The sequence below is a fragment of the Selaginella moellendorffii genome, unplaced genomic scaffold (genome assembly GCF_000143415.4).
Source record: "Selaginella moellendorffii unplaced genomic scaffold, v1.0 SELMOscaffold_195, whole genome shotgun sequence".
NCBI classification, from domain to species: Eukaryota; Viridiplantae; Streptophyta; class Lycopodiopsida; order Selaginellales; family Selaginellaceae; genus Selaginella; species Selaginella moellendorffii.
Window position 1 is genome coordinate 42,909 of NW_003314455.1, and position 16,061 is coordinate 58,969.

General features: G+C 43.8%; 9 protein-coding genes across 11 annotated transcripts; 8 read left to right on the forward strand and 1 right to left on the reverse strand.

The window, feature by feature from the left end:
• The first annotated feature begins 37 nt into the window (after positions 1 to 37).
• Positions 38 to 1,371, forward strand: LOC9648341 (meiotic nuclear division protein 1 homolog). The gene is made up of 10 exons (XM_002994163.2): positions 38 to 82; positions 226 to 306; positions 367 to 483; positions 533 to 571; positions 640 to 747; positions 804 to 866; positions 918 to 969; positions 1,023 to 1,067; positions 1,137 to 1,216; positions 1,265 to 1,371. The coding sequence occupies exons 1-10, from the start codon at positions 80 to 82 to the stop codon at positions 1,298 to 1,300; spliced, it is 624 nt and encodes a 207-aa protein (XP_002994209.2). The 5' UTR covers positions 38 to 79; the 3' UTR covers positions 1,301 to 1,371.
• Positions 1,266 to 3,064, reverse strand: LOC9638313 (probable endoplasmic reticulum-Golgi intermediate compartment protein 3). Of its 2 annotated transcripts, XM_024667771.1 has the most exons (11): positions 2,942 to 3,064; positions 2,772 to 2,854; positions 2,639 to 2,714; positions 2,512 to 2,579; positions 2,375 to 2,450; positions 2,219 to 2,319; positions 2,069 to 2,152; positions 1,848 to 1,994; positions 1,683 to 1,791; positions 1,506 to 1,625; positions 1,266 to 1,451 (listed from the first exon to the last, which is right to left on the reverse strand). In XM_024667771.1, the coding sequence occupies exons 1-11, from the start codon at positions 3,021 to 3,023 to the stop codon at positions 1,384 to 1,386; spliced, it is 1,014 nt and encodes a 337-aa protein (XP_024523539.1). In that variant the 5' UTR covers positions 3,024 to 3,064; the 3' UTR covers positions 1,266 to 1,383. The 2 variants fall into 2 exon arrangements, with proteins under 2 accessions (XP_024523539.1, XP_024523538.1); XM_024667770.1 differs by having other exon boundaries at positions 2,639 to 2,854.
• Positions 3,065 to 3,120: 56 nt separating this feature from the next.
• LOC9648342 (serotonin N-acetyltransferase 2, chloroplastic) lies at positions 3,121 to 4,618 on the forward strand. 2 transcript variants are annotated; one of them, XM_024667773.1, is made up of 4 exons: positions 3,121 to 3,219; positions 3,364 to 3,955; positions 4,031 to 4,069; positions 4,546 to 4,618. In XM_024667773.1, the coding sequence occupies exons 1-2, from the start codon at positions 3,145 to 3,147 to the stop codon at positions 3,946 to 3,948; spliced, it is 660 nt and encodes a 219-aa protein (XP_024523541.1). In that variant the 5' UTR covers positions 3,121 to 3,144; the 3' UTR covers positions 3,949 to 3,955; positions 4,031 to 4,069; positions 4,546 to 4,618. The 2 variants fall into 2 exon arrangements, with proteins under 2 accessions (XP_024523541.1, XP_024523540.1); XM_024667772.1 differs by lacking the exon at positions 4,546 to 4,618 and having other exon boundaries at positions 4,031 to 4,285.
• Positions 4,618 to 6,124, forward strand: LOC112343758 (non-classical arabinogalactan protein 31-like). The gene is made up of 2 exons (XM_024667769.1): positions 4,618 to 5,681; positions 5,756 to 6,124. The coding sequence occupies exons 1-2, from the start codon at positions 4,631 to 4,633 to the stop codon at positions 6,049 to 6,051; spliced, it is 1,347 nt and encodes a 448-aa protein (XP_024523537.1). The 5' UTR covers positions 4,618 to 4,630; the 3' UTR covers positions 6,052 to 6,124.
• A 558-nt stretch (positions 6,125 to 6,682) lies between these two features.
• Positions 6,683 to 8,005, forward strand: LOC9638315 (trichohyalin). Its single transcript, XM_002994166.2, has 2 exons — positions 6,683 to 7,559; positions 7,634 to 8,005. Exons 1-2 carry the CDS (start codon positions 6,683 to 6,685, stop codon positions 7,942 to 7,944), a joined length of 1,188 nt encoding a protein of 395 aa, XP_002994212.1. The 3' UTR covers positions 7,945 to 8,005.
• A 497-nt stretch (positions 8,006 to 8,502) lies between these two features.
• Positions 8,503 to 9,928, forward strand: LOC112343760 (pentatricopeptide repeat-containing protein At1g05750, chloroplastic-like). Its single transcript, XM_024667780.1, has 4 exons — positions 8,503 to 8,520; positions 8,633 to 8,919; positions 9,080 to 9,356; positions 9,461 to 9,928. The coding sequence occupies exons 1-4, from the start codon at positions 8,503 to 8,505 to the stop codon at positions 9,926 to 9,928; spliced, it is 1,050 nt and encodes a 349-aa protein (XP_024523548.1).
• An 846-nt stretch (positions 9,929 to 10,774) lies between these two features.
• On the forward strand, positions 10,775 to 11,326 carry LOC9638316 (peroxidase C1A). The gene is made up of 2 exons (XM_002994167.2): positions 10,775 to 10,859; positions 10,992 to 11,326. The coding sequence occupies exons 1-2, from the start codon at positions 10,775 to 10,777 to the stop codon at positions 11,324 to 11,326; spliced, it is 420 nt and encodes a 139-aa protein (XP_002994213.2).
• Positions 11,327 to 11,440: 114 nt separating this feature from the next.
• LOC112343759 (17.5 kDa class I heat shock protein-like) lies at positions 11,441 to 12,140 on the forward strand. Its single transcript, XM_024667774.1, has one exon. It carries the CDS (start codon positions 11,616 to 11,618, stop codon positions 12,060 to 12,062), a length of 447 nt encoding a protein of 148 aa, XP_024523542.1. The 5' UTR covers positions 11,441 to 11,615; the 3' UTR covers positions 12,063 to 12,140.
• A 233-nt stretch (positions 12,141 to 12,373) lies between these two features.
• On the forward strand, positions 12,374 to 13,011 carry LOC9638317. The gene is made up of 2 exons (XM_002994168.2): positions 12,374 to 12,575; positions 12,625 to 13,011. The coding sequence occupies exons 1-2, from the start codon at positions 12,374 to 12,376 to the stop codon at positions 12,930 to 12,932; spliced, it is 510 nt and encodes a 169-aa protein (XP_002994214.1). The 3' UTR covers positions 12,933 to 13,011.
• The last annotated feature ends 3,050 nt before the right edge of the window (positions 13,012 to 16,061 follow it).

Below are 16,061 nucleotides of genomic sequence, written 5' to 3' on the forward strand. Positions count from 1 at the left end.
GGAACTAGCCTTAGGTTAATTCAAAATTGGGCGGGAAAGCTCTCGGAGCAGAGATTAGGGTTTATCCGCGTCGCCGCCCATGGTAAGCGCATTCTCACCTCGTTCTTCTTCGATCGCCCAGCTTGTCTTTGATCGCCGAGCTTGTCTCGTGATTTCTCTCAAGCATTAGCATTCTTTTCGAGATTTCTCGATCATTTCTCATCGATCTTTTGGGGATTTTGGCAGTCGAAGAAGCGAGGGCTTTCCTTGGAGGACAAAAGGGAGCAGCTCTTACAGATCTTTTACGAAAGCCAGGATTTCTATCTGGTAAGGTCCTCGATTGATAGCATTGGATGGATATGGATAAATTTTTCTAACGCTGCTCAGCTTCGTGAGCTCGAGAAGCTCGGCCCACGAAAGGGTGTGATCAGCCAGGCTGTCAAGGACGTGCTGCAAAGCCTGGTGGATGATGATCTTGTCTTCAAAGATAAGATAGGCACCTCAGTAAGTCCTTAGGCCATTGTTTTCGAATGCCAGGTAATTTTTTTCTCAGGTGTATTTCTGGAGCCTTCCTAGTCGCGCAGGACATCAGGTAATCAGGCACGACTGGAATTTTTCTTTGTTTTTTATAAGGTTTTTTTCTTTTTTTCTTTACTCCAGCTCCGCCAAGTTCGAGCAAAGCTCGAAGCTGACTTGTCTGCAACGAAGTCCCATCGGCTGGAGCTGGAAAAGATGAAGGAATCGTCCAAGATAGGAAGAGAAAACTCGGTAAGTTCACTATCTCGTCACTTGAGTTTAATTCTTCTTTTAACGCTGCATTATAGGATGAGAGGGAGGCGGCAATAGCTGAGCTGAACGAAATGGAACAAGAACACAAAGCTTTGAAGGTGAACTAACCAACAATAACCTCTTGACATCTTAAGATCTTTGCTTTCCAGGATGAGCTCGAGCAATATGCGGACAATGATCCAGCTCTCTGCGAGAACATGAGTGAGTCGCTCTCATCCATGAAACCATTTCAAAGCTCATAGTTTATTTTCCAGAAAACGCCACAGAGATTGCTCATCAAGCGGTGAATCGCTGGACAGGTGAGTACTTGAAAAAAAAGAAAAAACTAAAGTAGCACTGAACCTCGTTCGTTGTTCTTTTCCATCCAGACAACGTCTTCTCTCTCCAGAATTGGTGCAGCAACAATTTCCCCGAGGCAAAAGAGCGGCTGCAATCAGTCTATAAAGAAGTAGGCAAGATATCTCGTGACAACTTTTTAACTTTTGCCTCTCCACAGGTGGGAATAAATGACGACTTCGATTACCTCGATTAACAGATCCAAGGACAAGCTCTTCTTTGCGAGATCTGTGACTGTCAGTAAGTAAATGTGTTCTTAGATAACTACACTGTGTGTTATCAGATCAAGACACCCTTAGCTCTCGTGATGCTTTCTACGAGTCGATATATCCAGCGGTCAAGCATCCCTATCACCGCAAAAGCATAAAGTGACGCAAAAGAAATATCATAAGATACGATACCTGTCAAAGAAAAGGTCCCGCCAACAATAGCACAGAATCGCGTAAGCAAATGTCCAAAGCTTCTCCTTTCCTCTTTGATTAACACCGTGATGGGCGATAAATCGTACAAGAAGTAGACCGCTGCTCCATCAAAAAATCACATCAAACGCGAACGAGGAAGAAGAAAAACAACCCAACCTGGCCAGCTTATGTCGTCGTCTCGAGCAGCTAAATAATACTCTCCCACTGAGAACTGATTTGTAGGAAGCTTTCCACCATTCAAGTATCTATACTCTGTTGGCACGATCTTTTCAAAGAACAGAAGCAAAGATTTGTCGCGTGCACGAGAATTGAAAAGACTACCTTGATGAAATACTTGAATGTGCCCGCGGTGTCACGTAAAATCCGCACAGTTCTATCCAGCGGGTTGTGAATCCCGGGATACTTTGGTCCGAACGAGAGATCGTTGATTATATGGCTCACGTTAACTTCCTTGACGCTGTGGAAGATCTGTAAGAACAGTGCCCGTAGAGCTTTTGATTCGATATATTTCCATTTGAACGAAAGAATCGATCGAAACTTGCCTGGCGCGCAACCTGGAGGCTCATCCCGTGCATGGAGATATGGAAGTTTCCCGCAACTCTTTCCACGTCTAGAACACCAAAAACCTGAGCAAGAACACAAAGGATAAAAGGAATAGACTTGGAAAAAACGAGTGTAAGATTTGTATTTACCCGGCAGCCTTCCCCATCTTGAAGTGCCTTGTTGATTTCGTTCACAACCTTTACGGCGCTCCGTAGTTCCTCATGCGAATGGAAAATGCCTGTGAGGTTATCTGAAACAAAAACCGGCAGAGAAGAATGATAAATCTATGAGCGCGAGAAACAAACCATGGGCATGTTCCTTCTCAACAAGGTCTGATAGATACTCCGATCCCAAAATGTGACCGTCTTTGTGGAGACGAAGCTAGAGAAAATCGAAAACAAAGTATAAGACGCGAGAGAAGAACTATAGAATTCACGGTTACCTTCCAAATGTTCGTGTCTAGATCAACTTCGTGTTTGCCAGACATGTCGATAGCATCCACGCTCAGAACTTAGAACAAGGAAATGTGAAGTTAGATCGTAAACTCATCAAAGAAGAGATTTTATTACTCTGGCAAGGCAGTGAGGGGAACGTAATGTTAATGTGAATTGGAAGATTTTGCCCGCGCGTCGTGTCTACCGACATCTGGTTTCCAAAAAGAATGATCAATCCTCCAAGCAAAACCAGAAGAAAGACCCAAACCTGGTGCACGACATTCGTCGAGAGATAGAACTTAAACTCGTACGCAAACAAAACGAGAATGATGCTCACTCCCACAATCGTCACTGAACGGAGAATTCGAAAAGAGAAGCTTAGCTCCGATCGAGGGAAGAGACACAAGAACTTCGAAAATTCGCCAGATCGGGACTTACAAATGGCTCCAGAGACCGTCTTCTGCGTGAGATGCTCATCCGCGTGCGCGAATGCGTTGATATTCTTCATCTTCAACCCCATAGCTCAAGATCCTCAAAGCATTGCCCTGGCGATAAACCCTAGAAAAGATTTCTAGGGCTTGTTGGTTTTTACCCTTTGAAAGGGGTCAAACATTTTAAAACGCTCCTATTAGGGTTTTAGCATGGCGTGCCATAGGGTTTCGTCGTTCGTCGCCCTGGGAGGCGCATTGGGGGGCCGCCATGGAGTTCCATCGCAGGTCAGTCGGAAACTCTTACTCCATCGACCGCGCATTCTTGTTTTGCTGCTCGATTCCTCCTAGATTTTGAGATATTTCACGCGAGCCTCACAATTTCTCGCCTCGAGCTCCCTCGCATTTCTCACTGACCGCTCGACTGTGCAGGATCACATCTTCTTCCCTTGCTCCACCGCTCAATCCAGGCCCCGGAGCTTCGCCGGCTCCAAGAATCCCCGAAAATCTCCCTGCTGCTTCGCTCAGGCGGCGCAGCTCGAGGCCCTGGGCATCACCGAGACGGGGAAGTTCTCCATGAGCGACGACGATCTCTCCTCGCGGGGATTCCAGCTCCACAGGTCGCTCGACAACATCAACCTCGACGATCTCAACGCGCTCTTCGTCAAGGTGGGCTTCCCTCGTCGCCAAAACGAGAAGCTTTTACGTGCTTTGGAACACACAGGGACCATGCTGTGGGTCACAAAGGCTGGCAGCGTCATAGCTTTCGCCAGGGCCACGGGCGACGACGTCTTTAACGCGATCATCTGGGACGTGGTGGTGGATCCAGCGTTCCAAGGGATTGGTCTGGGAAAAGCAGTGATGGAGAGGCTCATGGCCGACTTGACAAGGAAGGGAATCACCAACATCGTTCTCTATGCCGAGCCCAACGTTTTGGGATTCTACAAGCCGCTGGGATTCGTCGTGGACCCGGATGGGATTCGTGCGATGTCCCTGAGTCGCAGACGAAGAGCATAGGTCACCGGTAAGAAAAGGAAAACTCTTTTTAGTTTTGTAAGATCGGTTGTTCTCTACTGACAAATGGTGTGGCTGTTTGCAGTGCTCGAGAACTTGGCATTACTGGGCTTGCAAACTTATGGTACGTGTTCAAGGATTGCAAAGCTGTCATTCTTGAGTTTTTCTTGCTCGGGACGTGATGTTGTAGTAAAAGGTCTGAGGACAGGTTTATCCTAGAGTGTCTAGGAAGTGGCCAAGTTGGATGGAGGACAGCTTTTGGAAATGCTCGAGTTTAGTATTTCACTATTGCAAGTCCTCCACAGTTTTATCTTGTTTAATTGCAGAAGGTTGAGAAAAAGGCGCAGGCTACTGGTAAAGATTAACCAGACGGCTTAGACTTTGCCTTCCACATTCTACTCGACTTTTGGCTTCCCTTGCACTTTGATGGATTGCTGTATCCTGTGACGCCTATCCTGACTGATCCCATTCTTTTTCTTCTTTTTACTTTTTATTTATTCCTTGTTTGTGTGTGTGTGTGCTGTTCTTTTTATATGTCTGTTCGTGTTGACGTGATGTACATTCTGTGATCATGGCACGATCATGCCGTATGACTTACAGGACATGTTCGGCAGAACCGTATAAAAGGAGCAGTCTTGCATGAAGTTGCATATCCAAGTTTTGGATTGCTTCCTCTCTCCTAGCTATGGCTCGCTTGGTTGTGTTTGGATTGCTCGCGGCAACTTTGTTTCTGTGCTTTCTAGCAGAAGCTCAAGCCGACGGATACGACTACAAGCCCGATGATAAGAAGGTTGCGTACAAGGAGGAGCCGGAGAAGGACGAGGAAGTGAAGAAGCCAGTGTACAAGCCAGAGGAGAAGCAGTACAAGCCAGAGGAGGAGAAGAAGTACAAGCCAGTCTACAGGGCCGAGGATGAGAAGTACAAGCCAGTCTACAAGGACGAGGATGAGAAGAAGTATGATGAAGACGACAACGATGACAAGGAGAACTACAAATACAAGCCACGCTACGAGGCCGATGACAACGACGACAATGAAGATGATGAGGACGAGGAGTACTACAAGTTCAAGGCACACTTCAAGGCCGGTTACGGGCACAAGAAGTACAAGCCATACAGGTACAAGGCTGACGATGACGATGATGAGGACGAGGACGAGAAGCCACACTACTACAAGGCTGATGACGACGATGAGGAGGAGAAGAAATACAAGCCGCGCTACTACAAGGCTAAACCATACTACAAGGGCAAGCCATACTACAAGGCTGACGACGAGAAGAGGTACAGACCAGGTTACAAGGCTGAGGAGAAAAAGAAGTACAAGGCCGACGACGAGAAGAAATACAAGCCTGTTTACAAGCCAGTCTACAAGCCAGCTGAGAAGCCAGACTACAAGCCAGCTGAGAAGCCGGTTTACAAGCCTGCAGAGAAGCCCGCTGAGAAGCCAGTTTACAAGCCAGCTGAGAAGCCGGTTTACAAGCCAGTGGAGAAGCCCGCTGAGAAACCAGTTTACAAGCCAGCTGAGAAGCCGGTTTACAAGCCAGTGGAGAAGCCCGCGGAGAAGCCAGCTGAGAAGCCAGTTTACAAGCCCGCGGAGAAGCCCGTGGAGAAGCCAGCTGAGAAGCCAGTTTACAAGCCCGCGGAGAAGCCAGTTTACAAGCCATCGCCAGCGTACCAAAAGGTTGCTATCGAAGGTTTTGTTTACTGCCAAGATGGTTACTCTAAGAAGCCACTCGAAGGTATGCGTTTTTAATTCTCTTCACATCCTTTTTCCTTTTTCTGGTTATAATGTGAGTGAAATGTTTGATTCCAGGGGCTGTTGTCGGTTTGACATGCACCAAGAGCAAAGCTTATAAGGAGCAAAAGACCAACGCGTATGGCTACTTTTACTTTCCTCTCAGCTATGGCGCTTACAAGGACATTGACGTGACAACGCTCAAGGTGAGCTTGGTTTCGTCCCCGAGCAAGAGCTGCAGCGTCATCACCAATCTCAACAATGGCAAATCTGGGGCCGTGGTTGACAAGAGCAAAAGCAAGACTGTTGGCGAAACTCTCATCTATGGTGTCGGGCCCTTCGCGTTTGCTCCTGTGGAGTACTACCATTATTAACTTCGATCGATTGTTAGAAATTTTTTTTCTCAAATTTCTTAATAAAAAAGTCTTTCGAGATTATTTAAAACTCTCTTCTGTGCACTGTTACGTGGCAAAATGTTTCGCCCATTCAATGAATTATTTTTGGCATAAATTACATTCCATTTCAAAATAAATCCCAGGTTCCTGTCTTAAAAACGGAAATGAAAGCATATGCTAAAATATACTGGAATAATAAATAATGTCAGAACATTTGCTGTCCATGGCCAACTAAGAAGCAACTAAATTAAACCAACTCTTACTGTTGAAATTACTGCTGAAATCTAAATAATTAAAATGAAAGCATATGCTAAAATATACTAGAATAATAAATAATGTCAGAACATTTGTTGTCCATGGCCAAGCAACTAAATTAAACCAACTCTTACTATAAACCAGGTCAGAAATGTCATGCTTAGTGCTTACGTTCTCTCACGTTGTTCATCATGTCATGTCCAAGCACAAAGATCAATCCAGGTTGTAAAGTCGTCGAGGATAGATCGTATAAGAAGCCGCATTCTCGTTGCGAATTGCAAGCATCAATCAACTGTCTCCTCTAGACTAGAAATCATCATTCAGAGAAAAGTTTAGAATCATAGTAGTAGCTGCCATGGCTCGCATCTTCCTTTGCGGCTTGCTAGCCGCAGCCATGCTCTTGTGCATGCTCGCAGGAGCCCAAGCCGATGGATCATACGACTACAAGAAGCCATCCTACAAGGCCGATGAGGAGAAGTCCAAGCCAGCCTACAAGCCACAAGAGGAGAAGAAATACAAGCCCGAGGACAACTACAAGCCCAAGGAGTACAAAGCCGAGGAGGAGGAGAAGTACAAGCCCAAGGAGGACGAGAAGAAGAGCTACAAGCCGGAAGAGGAGAAGAAGTACAAGGCCGAGGAAGAGAAGAAGGGCTACAAGCCCGAGGAGGAGGAGAAGTACAAGGACGAGAAGAAGAGCTACAAGTCCGAGGAGGAGAAGAAGAGTTACAAGCCCGAGGAGGAGAAGAAGTACAAGGACGAGAAAAAGAGCTACAAGCCCGAAGAGGAGAAGGAGAGCTACAAGCCCGAGGAGGAGAAGAAGTACAAGGACGAGAAGAAGAGCTACAAGCCTGAAGAAGAGAAGAAGTACAAGGAGGAGAAGGAGAGCTACAAGCCCGAGGAGGAGAAGAAGTACAAGGACGAGAAGAAGAGCTACAAGCCCGAAGAAGAGAAGAAGTACAAGGAGGAGAAGAGCTACAAGCCCGAAGAGGAGAAAAAGTTCAAAGATGACAAGAGCTACAAGCCCGAGGAGGAGAAGAAATACAAGGAGGAGAAGCCGGCTTACAAGCCCGTGGAGAAACCCTCATACAAGAAAGTTGACGACGATAAGAAGTACAAGAAGGTCGAGGAAGAGGAGAAGAAGCCATTCTACACTCCAAAACCAGCTTACAAGCGCGTCGCAATTGAAGGCTACGTCAATTGCCAAGATGGCTACTCCAAGAAGCCACTCGAAGGTATAATCTTTCACCTTATATCTCTAGATCTCTCGAAGTTTTCGTCTTGTTTTGATGTCGGGAGTGTTTTCCAGGTGCTGTTGTGAGCCTGAGCTGTGCCAAGAGCGACGCCCCCCTGCAAGAGAAAACCAACGCGTATGGATACTTCTACTTCCCACTGGGCTATGGCGCGTACAAGGAAGTGGAAGTGGAAACCATCACAGTGAAATTGGCTTCCTCCTCGAGCAAGAACTGCTACATTGCCACCAATGTAAACAATGGCAAATCCGGCGCCAAGATCGACAAGAGCAAGAGCAAAATCATCGGTGAGACTCTCGTCTATGAGGTCGGTCCCTTCGCGTTCGCTCCAGCGATACCAGCTTACAAATCGCCCTACCACGCTTGACGCCCCAATTCTTTGATCTTGCATAGAGGAATAAAAGCGGGAAAACATTTTTAAGATTGGATGCTCTGTTTTTAGGGTTTTTGATGGATCCCCAACGTCGAATCTCCTCGTGTGGCAGCGCCTAGGACGCGCTGGCCGTCTTCAATTCGATCGAGCCCAAGCACGTCTTCTCGTGGAATCTTGCTGGGCGCTTTCGCCAGCAACGGATTGATCCAGATCTCTTCGATTCTATGCCCTTGAAGGATCTCGTCTCGTGGAATTCCATGATCACCGCATTCTCGCGCACTTAAGCCAAATCTCTGTTTCCTCGTATAGGGACCTCGAATATACTAAGAATCTCTTCCTGATGATGGTGGCATATTCCCGGGCCGGGCATATCTCGAGGCTCAACGGCTGTTTGATTCCATGCCAGCGAGAGACTTGCTGACGTGGACAACCAACTGTATTTGCCCAGACATGGCATCTGGAAGATGCTGAGTTTCACCAGATGGTGGACAAGGATCTAAGTTCATGCTGTCTGTTTATAACTTTAATGGAAATTTAGAAGAAGCTAAGTTGATGACACAGAAGAACCTGGTGACCTGGAATGCCATGCTGACTGCATATACCTTGACCCGGCATCTCCTATTTTTGAGAATATGCCGGCCAGGAACGTTGTAACGGGCTAAGGTGACGCTGGTGATAACAGTGTCTAGTTTGGTCGAGCCCTAACCGAGTGCTGACGTGGCAAGTGGGCGAGCGAGGGTTCTTGGTCCGAGAGGGAGGATGGAAGGAGAGAAGTGTGGGCGCTGGATGTGAGTGCACGGGGGACCGCTACAACATAGTCTCTTGGATCAGCATTATTTCCAAGTGGGAATTTTCTTCAAGCATTGATTCTATGCCCCAAAAGGATCTAATCGTATGGATGCTTGCGGCATATACCCAGAGTGGGTATCTGGAAGAAGCTAATACGATCCCTCATGCGGATCTAGTTTCGTACACAACAATACTAGAGAGTTTCGTGGTGTTGTCCGTGCAATAGAAATATACAGTGGAATGAAAGAGCACAACGTCACATATTGGACGTTGCTACTAATGGCATATTCCCAGAACGGAAAACTGGAAGATGCTAAGGTGTTATTTGACTGGATGCCAGAGCGAAACCTGGTGACGTGGAATGCCATGCTAGCTGTATATACCCAAAGAGGCAATGGGATATCTACAATGCTGACTGGATATTCCCAGAATGGCTAGCAAAGGATACTTTGGAGGCCATGCCATATTACAATCTCGTGACTCTTCTTGTGGCATATGCCCATCTGGAAGAAACGACAACATTCTCTTTGACAAGATGGAGGAAAAGAGCCTCGTGTCATGCAATGGATGCTCTCGATATATTCCCAAGTTGGGCATCTTACAGAGAGGTGGAGTGGGTTTATAAATCAATCCAAGAGAAGAACTTTGTCTCATGGAATTCGATGCTTTCGGATTACTCTCAGAGAGGGAATCTTTCCAAAGCTATACTCCTCTTTGACAGGATGCCGGAACGAGGCCCAGTTTCATGGACAGCTCTCTTGCAATGTATTCTCCCAACGGAAAAAATTCTAAGAACCTAGACTTATTCAAATCCATGCAAGTTGACGGTGTTAAGCCCGACGATGTAACTTTCACAAGTGTTCTAGCGGGATCGAGCCATGTTGGTGATGTTCCTGTCAGATGCTCGACTTTTCAATCGCTCTGTCTGGATTTCGAGATGATCCCGAGCAAGCAGCAGTATGGATGCATGGTAGGATTGTTCTGCCGAGCTGGGAGAATCAGGGATGCTCGAGATCTCGTATCGAGTGCTCCATTTGTTCCAGACGAAGTAGACTGGATAAGCTTGCTCGGGAATCAGAAGAGTTTGCGAGAAAAAAATGGTGTTCAAGTGGTGGTGCAAGCTCTGGCATTGGATTCAGACTCAACAGCGCCATTTGTCTTGCTGCCACCACCTTTTAAAGCACTTTGATGGTATTTAGACTTTCTCAGGTAGGATCTATTTTGTAAGAAAACAGTAATTGCGGTTTGGAAAGAAAATGATTTAGTAGTCTCTTGGGAGCTTTCGTATATAAATTAGAGAAATTGTCTACCATCTCTGGAGCGTTTCTCAAAACCTGAGGACAACACTCAAAACTTGGCAGTATTTGTGCCAGATAGAGATTGAAGGGTCACGGGACACAATCCAAGACGCGTTTGTTCAAACCGAAATTCATATATAAAAGTCAGCCGAAGAACACATTACCCAAAACAAGCAAAGAGTCATAGCTTTTCAAGCTATTCCTTCTATAGAGCTACTTAAAAAACCATGGCTTCCATACTTTCGAGCGATCGAATCTTGATGCTTTGCATGGTTTTGCTTTCATTCAGCTTCAAGGGACTTTTGTCGGACTCGATTGGATTTGGACACAGCTACGTACAAACTTGTCCCGATGCTGAGCGGATCATCCACGACACGATCTGCGATTAGGCCAATCGCGATCCAACAGTCCCGGCAGGACTGATACGCTTGCACTTTCACGACTGCTTCGTTAACGTACACTCCGGTATAGATAAGTTATATAATGTTCTTGGATTTGTGCGACGCCTCTATCCTTCTCGACTCAACTCCAACAGATGGCCTCCAAACAACAATTCAGCGCGGGGATTCGAAGTTATTGACGATGCAAAGAGAAGATTGGAGAAAGCCTGTCCTGGAGTGGTGTCGTGTGCAATTGCCATCGCCGCCAGGGATTCGACAGTCAAACTTTGATCGTTTTTGTGTCAAGTGATTGAAAGCACTGAATTTTTCCTCTCGAATGATCATATGATATTTTAGATGGAAGGCCGGCACTATGAAGTAGTCACTGGGCGCTACGATGGAAGAGTGTCAAGCTTCGATCTGGCAAGCACAACACTGCCAGGTCCCTCGTTCGATGCTGCAGCTCTCGTTGAAAACTTCAATAATTGAAAGCTTGTCCATTCAAGATCTCGTTGTTCTATCAGGTTGGATAAATTAAACTATCTTAACAAATTCTTACACAAATTCTTGGCAGGAGCTCACACAGTTGGGGCCTCCAAGTGTTTTACTTTCGCCAACGGCCGATTTGATCGCATATACAACTTCAAAAACACCAGCAAGCAAGATGAAACTGTGAATCCCGAGTATTTGCCATATCTCCGGAAAAAATGCCCTCTTGGAGGAGATTTCACCGCGAGCACAGTCGAGTTTGACACGGGCTCCCAGTTTAATTTCGACAACTGGTACTTCAAGAACTTGGAGAAGAGGAATGATCTTCTCACCTCTGACCAGGACCTCTTTCAGAGTCAATTCACAAGTGGAACGGGAACAATCCCGATAAGTTTGCCCGGGACTTCGGGCAGTCCATGATCAAGATAAGAAACATTGGGTGGAAGACGAGAGAAGATCAGGAGGGTGTGTAATGTAGTAAACAGCGACTCGTATTCACAGTAAGTTTGATCAGTTGAAAATCAGTTGTTGTATGTCATTTTAAATTGATATAGAATCTTCTGGAATATCACTTTTCTAGAATATTCTAGGATGTATTGGAACACTCTAGAGTTGTCCATGGCTCTGTATAAATGTGGAGCAGTCTCTTGGCCCGAGCATCGATCAATAGAAAGTCACAAATTTCTTCTTCGTCTTCTAAGTTCCAGACATGGCTTTGCATTTCTATGGTGGCAATGGCAGCAGCATCTTCGATCCCTTCGAGGAGCTCTCGTCGATCTTGGCTGGTGGCCACGAGCCGTCGAAGCAGATGGCCAGGGATGCGAGCGCCGTCGCCAACACTCGCGTGGATTGGCTCGAGACGCCCGAAGCGCACGTCTTCAAGGCCGATCTCCCGGGGCTGAGCAAGGAGGAGGTGAAGATCAGCATGGAGGATGGCCGCACTCTCCAGATCAGTGGCGAGAGGAAGAAGCACGAGGCACAGAAGAGCGATAAGTGGCACCGCGTGGAGCGCAGCTATGGGAGCTTCCTGAGGAAATTCCGACTGCCCGAGAGCGCCAACGTGAATGCGATCAAAGCCCAAGTGGAGAACGGCGTCCTTACCGTCACAGTTCCAAAAATCCCCAAGCCACAGCCGAGAACCATCCAAGTAGAGTAGGAAGTGTGATCTTGTAAATTAGGGGTCTTGAGAAAGAGAATGGGAAAAGTCAAATAAAGAGCCCCCTTTTTTCTTACACTCGATGACGTCCCTGTTGATGGTCTTTCCGTTTGTTAGAAAACAGCTATCTTGAGTGGTCTAAGGGGGGATACCTGCATTCCAATTCGAACCCCACAGCCAGCAAACTGAACTTTCCCATTTATTTATAACTGAACGTGTAGATCATGGGGACGTTCATTGTCTTTGTAAGATCGTGACCATGTCCTTCAAGACCTTTAAAAGCGTCATGTATGAGAACCACATTTTAAGCCATGGAGAGATCAAATGCAACACCACTTTTCTTGCTGGTGCTAGTAGCCTTGTCCTCTTTGGCACAAGCAGAGTACAAGCTTGGAATTCCTCTCCAAAAGTATAGCCACAGTTCTTCTCAATATGAGAAGCCCGCAGCATACAAACAGGTAGCAATAGAAGGCTTCGTCTACTGCCATGGGAGCCAGAGAAAACCTCTAGAAGGTTTGTTTAAAGTGTGTTGTCATGATAGACTTCGATCTTCCTCTTCCAGGGGCTGCCGTGGGAGCCGTGTCATCGGAGAGCAATCGCTACGTCGGAGCCAAGACAAATTCTTATGGCTACTTCTACATTCCTCTCAACTATGACAGGCCCAAGAAGCCCGTGAATCCAAAATCCTGGAGAGTTTTCCTTGTCTCCTCCCCGGATCAAACTTGCAGTGTCAAAACCAACACTGGAAATGGCAAAACGGGAGCTTTTCTAGCTCGCAGCAAGTCATTTTCAGATCGCATCCTTTACACCGTTGGCCCATTCGAGTTTATGCCATTGCCTCCAGGGTACACACAATCCCCCAACTATTGACGTGTTGTGTAGAATCGTTGATACTCAAGCAAGTGAATGAACGCTTGTCATTTTATTAATAATATTGTATGACTTTCATTTTGTTTTTACGAATTTATTTCTTAGAGCGTCAATTTCTTTTTTGGATATTAGATGGATATTCGATTCTTAAATGATTGTTTTGATTTCTAAATTGTTTATGTACTATCTGTTCCATATAAACTGCTGAAACAATTAGAGAAAGCCTAGACATGCAGACAAAAGTATTTATCTTCGCATTCCTATTTATAAATTTGTGCTTTAGCATTAGAAGGCGTTACCAATATCCAAATGCAATTAGTTTGGTTTTGAGGCAAACTGTTATAATGGAAGAAGTTTTTAAACTTCTTAGGGACGTTAGCCAGGTAGAATTTGATTATTATAGAGGATTTTCATATGGCACTCTATTAAAACTTGAAGATGGAAGGATCATGAGTGTAGATATTGGATGGTTAAATTCTCAAAGAAAATGGTATTCTTTTGATATGTGTAATATCTTTCCAAATTGGGGGTTTACTACTACTGGTGCAGCACTAGCATCTGAAATGATGACAATAGTGAAGAAATATGTAGTAACTGATCAAGTAACTTATGGTTCTGCTAAATATACAGCGGGGAGATACATGATTTCATATGTTATTGATGATCCAAGTCATGAAAATATTAAAAGCTTATCAAATTTCTCTAGTCAAACTAAAATAGTTGAGGTTGTGGAACATAATTGTGACTTGTATAAAACATGTATTCAAAGCGGTCCAATATATACAAGTTTTTCTAAGCTTACTGCTGGGAATTATCTCCAATCCTTAAATACATTTTACACTGTGCACATGCAACATGACTGCAGATTAGTCATTTACCATGGTCCAGAAGAATTATGGGGCACGAAAACTCAAAACAAAGGTAATGGTTGCTATCTTCAGATGCAAAAAGATTGCAACTTAGTGATATATGATGAACATGGAAATGTTGTGTGGACATATAATATTTATTGGACAAATAAGTGGCTTCCTTGTGCATTTTGTATAGAGGATGATGGATTTGTTGCAGTTTATAACACTCAAGAGCAAATTAATATATGGAGATCAAATAATTAATCTTAATAGTTTATATGCTTATTTTTCTTAATTATATTTATAATAAAAAATTCCTCTAGAAATCTTACTATAAAGCTTAGGAATAGTGTTACTAGTCAAAAAAATGCTAGAGGTGTTCTTTTCTTGAACAATTAAAATCCATGGTTGGAAATCTAGGGTGGCAAGCTCCATATGGAGCAGATGAGACTATAACATAGAAGTTGAAACTATTATAATTTCCCCAAATTCTCTAGTCAAATTAAAACAGTTGAGGCTGTTGTATAAGTATTCAAGGAGGTCCAAAATATTCAAGTTTTTCCAAGCATACTATACTGAAGGCAAAAAGTTATAATGGAATAAATTAAAATTTATTAAGGATGTTATAAGCTGAATAGAATTTATTATTATGCAGATTTTATATAGTAGTCTAAGAGGATGCATTCAGGAAATGACTTGTTGCAATCCTGTCTACTGTTGGTATTGACATTGCAAACTTAATTTAAGGACACAAGAAAAACTCTCTAAGATGTTGAATTCACAGGTTTGTATAGTTGGGAAGAATGCACAGGTATTTGTAATAGAGTCATTGCTCTTGAGGGACATAGCTGCCACAGCACCCTCTTGGGAAGAGAAAATTTACAAAATTTAACTTCTCTTTGTGTCTATGGCAATCTCTTTGTTTGTATGTTGTGGCACAAACTCACAGCTTAAAATGATCTACATGGTTGTCTTTCCTTAGTTTTATCAGTTCAAAATGTAGAAATTAAGAAGTGACAAACAAAGATGATATTATTTAATTTGATGGCTATAAGGTTGGAACCCACACACATTGGAATCACCCCATGTGAAGAATAGTAGCCTATACTCTATATAAGTTATATAACTCATTAAAAATCTTGGCAATCTTCGAGCGCTGCTTCTATTAGCAAAATTAGTGTTGATGAAGAGTAAATTTCATAGCAAGATCCATTCTATCTTGCTAGACCTTGAGAATTTGTATTTTCCACTAGATTCACTATCTAGCTAAAAGAGATGAAACTATTCTTTGGATTATATCCATCCAAGGAGGATCAACATTAATATATGAAATCATATACCTCCCGATAGCAAAACCAAAATTCATGTCATTGTGAAATACATATTTCTTCATTACTTCCATATTGCTACACCACAATTAGTGATACCCCAATTTGGAAAGTTCACACACACATATGATAGAGTAATTTGAGAATTTATTTGTTCAATTGAAGATGGAAGGAAGATGAGTGTAGATACTTATACCATACATGACTCCAAAATACAAACAATCTTCCAACTATTGATGTTGTGTGCAAAGCTCTTGATAAATATTTTGTATAGTTTTTTTATTTTGATTTCTAATGAGATTTAATATAAAATTTAACTCCTCTCTTTTGTTTATAAAATTATGATGTAGTATTATGTATGCTACCAATATCCAAATGAGAATTTTCTCCAATCTTTAAATAGGTTTTATACTGTATACATGATCATTTACCAGGGGCACCAAAACTGAAAACAAAGGTGATGGTTTCTATCTTCAAATGCAGAAAGATTGTAACCTAGTGATATATGATGAAAATGGAAACACATATAAATAATTATTAGACAAATAAGTGGCTTCCTTGTGCTTTTTGTATAGATGATGATGGATTTGCTGCAGTTTATAACACTCAAGAGCAAGCTCGTATATGAAAATCATCTCAATATAATGTGTTTAGTTTTCTAATTTGATTTCTAGTAAAAGAAAAGAAACAAAGAGGAACAAAGGTGAATCTTTTCTTCCACAGTCCATGGCCGGCTTAACTCGAAAATTTTAGGGCGGCGAGCGCCACATGGAGAGCGTGTCGGCCGATTCCTTTCTCTCTCGCGCTATTTACAATTTAAAAGAACTGCAACGCCAAAGAGGAAGGAACAAAGAAGTTTGGTTGGCCGCGCGATCTAAAAGAAACAAGGTAGAGCGCGTAGCAATAGTTTCATTCGATCTCTTTTGGTCAGATGGTGAATCCAGTGGCAT

Bases quoted from the DNA above. Each gene is read 5' to 3' on its own strand.
- LOC112343759 (XM_024667774.1), top strand. From the start codon at position 11,616: ATGGCTTTGCATTTCTATGGTGGCAATGGCAGCAGCATCTTCGATCCC.
- LOC9638313 (XM_024667770.1), bottom strand. From the start codon at position 3,023: ATGGGGTTGAAGATGAAGAATATCAACGCATTCGCGCACGCGGATGAG. The intron at 2,451-2,511 runs GTAACCGTGAAT...GATTTTCTCTAG, and splicing joins TAGACACGAACATTTGGAAG to CTTCGTCTCCACAAAGACGG. The intron at 1,626-1,682 runs GTTGGGTTGTTT...TTGATGGAGCAG, and splicing joins CGACGACATAAGCTGGCCAG to CGGTCTACTTCTTGTACGAT.
- LOC112343758 (XM_024667769.1), top strand. From the start codon at position 4,631: ATGGCTCGCTTGGTTGTGTTTGGATTGCTCGCGGCAACTTTGTTTCTG. The intron at 5,682-5,755 runs GTATGCGTTTTT...GTTTGATTCCAG, and splicing joins CTCTAAGAAGCCACTCGAAG to GGGCTGTTGTCGGTTTGACA.
- LOC112343760 (XM_024667780.1), top strand. The intron at 8,920-9,079 runs GTACACAACAAT...ACTGGATGCCAG, and splicing joins CCTCATGCGGATCTAGTTTC to AGCGAAACCTGGTGACGTGG. The intron at 9,357-9,460 runs GTTTATAAATCA...CCTCTTTGACAG, and splicing joins CTTACAGAGAGGTGGAGTGG to GATGCCGGAACGAGGCCCAG.
- LOC9638315 (XM_002994166.2), top strand. From the start codon at position 6,683: ATGGCTCGCATCTTCCTTTGCGGCTTGCTAGCCGCAGCCATGCTCTTG. The intron at 7,560-7,633 runs GTATAATCTTTC...AGTGTTTTCCAG, and splicing joins CTCCAAGAAGCCACTCGAAG to GTGCTGTTGTGAGCCTGAGC.
- LOC9648341 (XM_002994163.2), top strand. The intron at 307-366 runs GTAAGGTCCTCG...AACGCTGCTCAG, and splicing joins AAAGCCAGGATTTCTATCTG to CTTCGTGAGCTCGAGAAGCT. The intron at 484-532 runs GTAAGTCCTTAG...TTTTTTTCTCAG, and splicing joins AAGATAAGATAGGCACCTCA to GTGTATTTCTGGAGCCTTCC.
- LOC9648342 (XM_024667773.1), top strand. From the start codon at position 3,145: ATGGCGTGCCATAGGGTTTCGTCGTTCGTCGCCCTGGGAGGCGCATTG. The intron at 3,220-3,363 runs GTCAGTCGGAAA...TCGACTGTGCAG, and splicing joins GCCATGGAGTTCCATCGCAG to GATCACATCTTCTTCCCTTG.
- LOC9638317 (XM_002994168.2), top strand. From the start codon at position 12,374: ATGGAGAGATCAAATGCAACACCACTTTTCTTGCTGGTGCTAGTAGCC. The intron at 12,576-12,624 runs GTTTGTTTAAAG...TTCCTCTTCCAG, and splicing joins CCAGAGAAAACCTCTAGAAG to GGGCTGCCGTGGGAGCCGTG.
- LOC9638316 (XM_002994167.2), top strand. From the start codon at position 10,775: ATGGAAGGCCGGCACTATGAAGTAGTCACTGGGCGCTACGATGGAAGA. The intron at 10,860-10,991 runs GTCCCTCGTTCG...AATTCTTGGCAG, and splicing joins GGCAAGCACAACACTGCCAG to GAGCTCACACAGTTGGGGCC.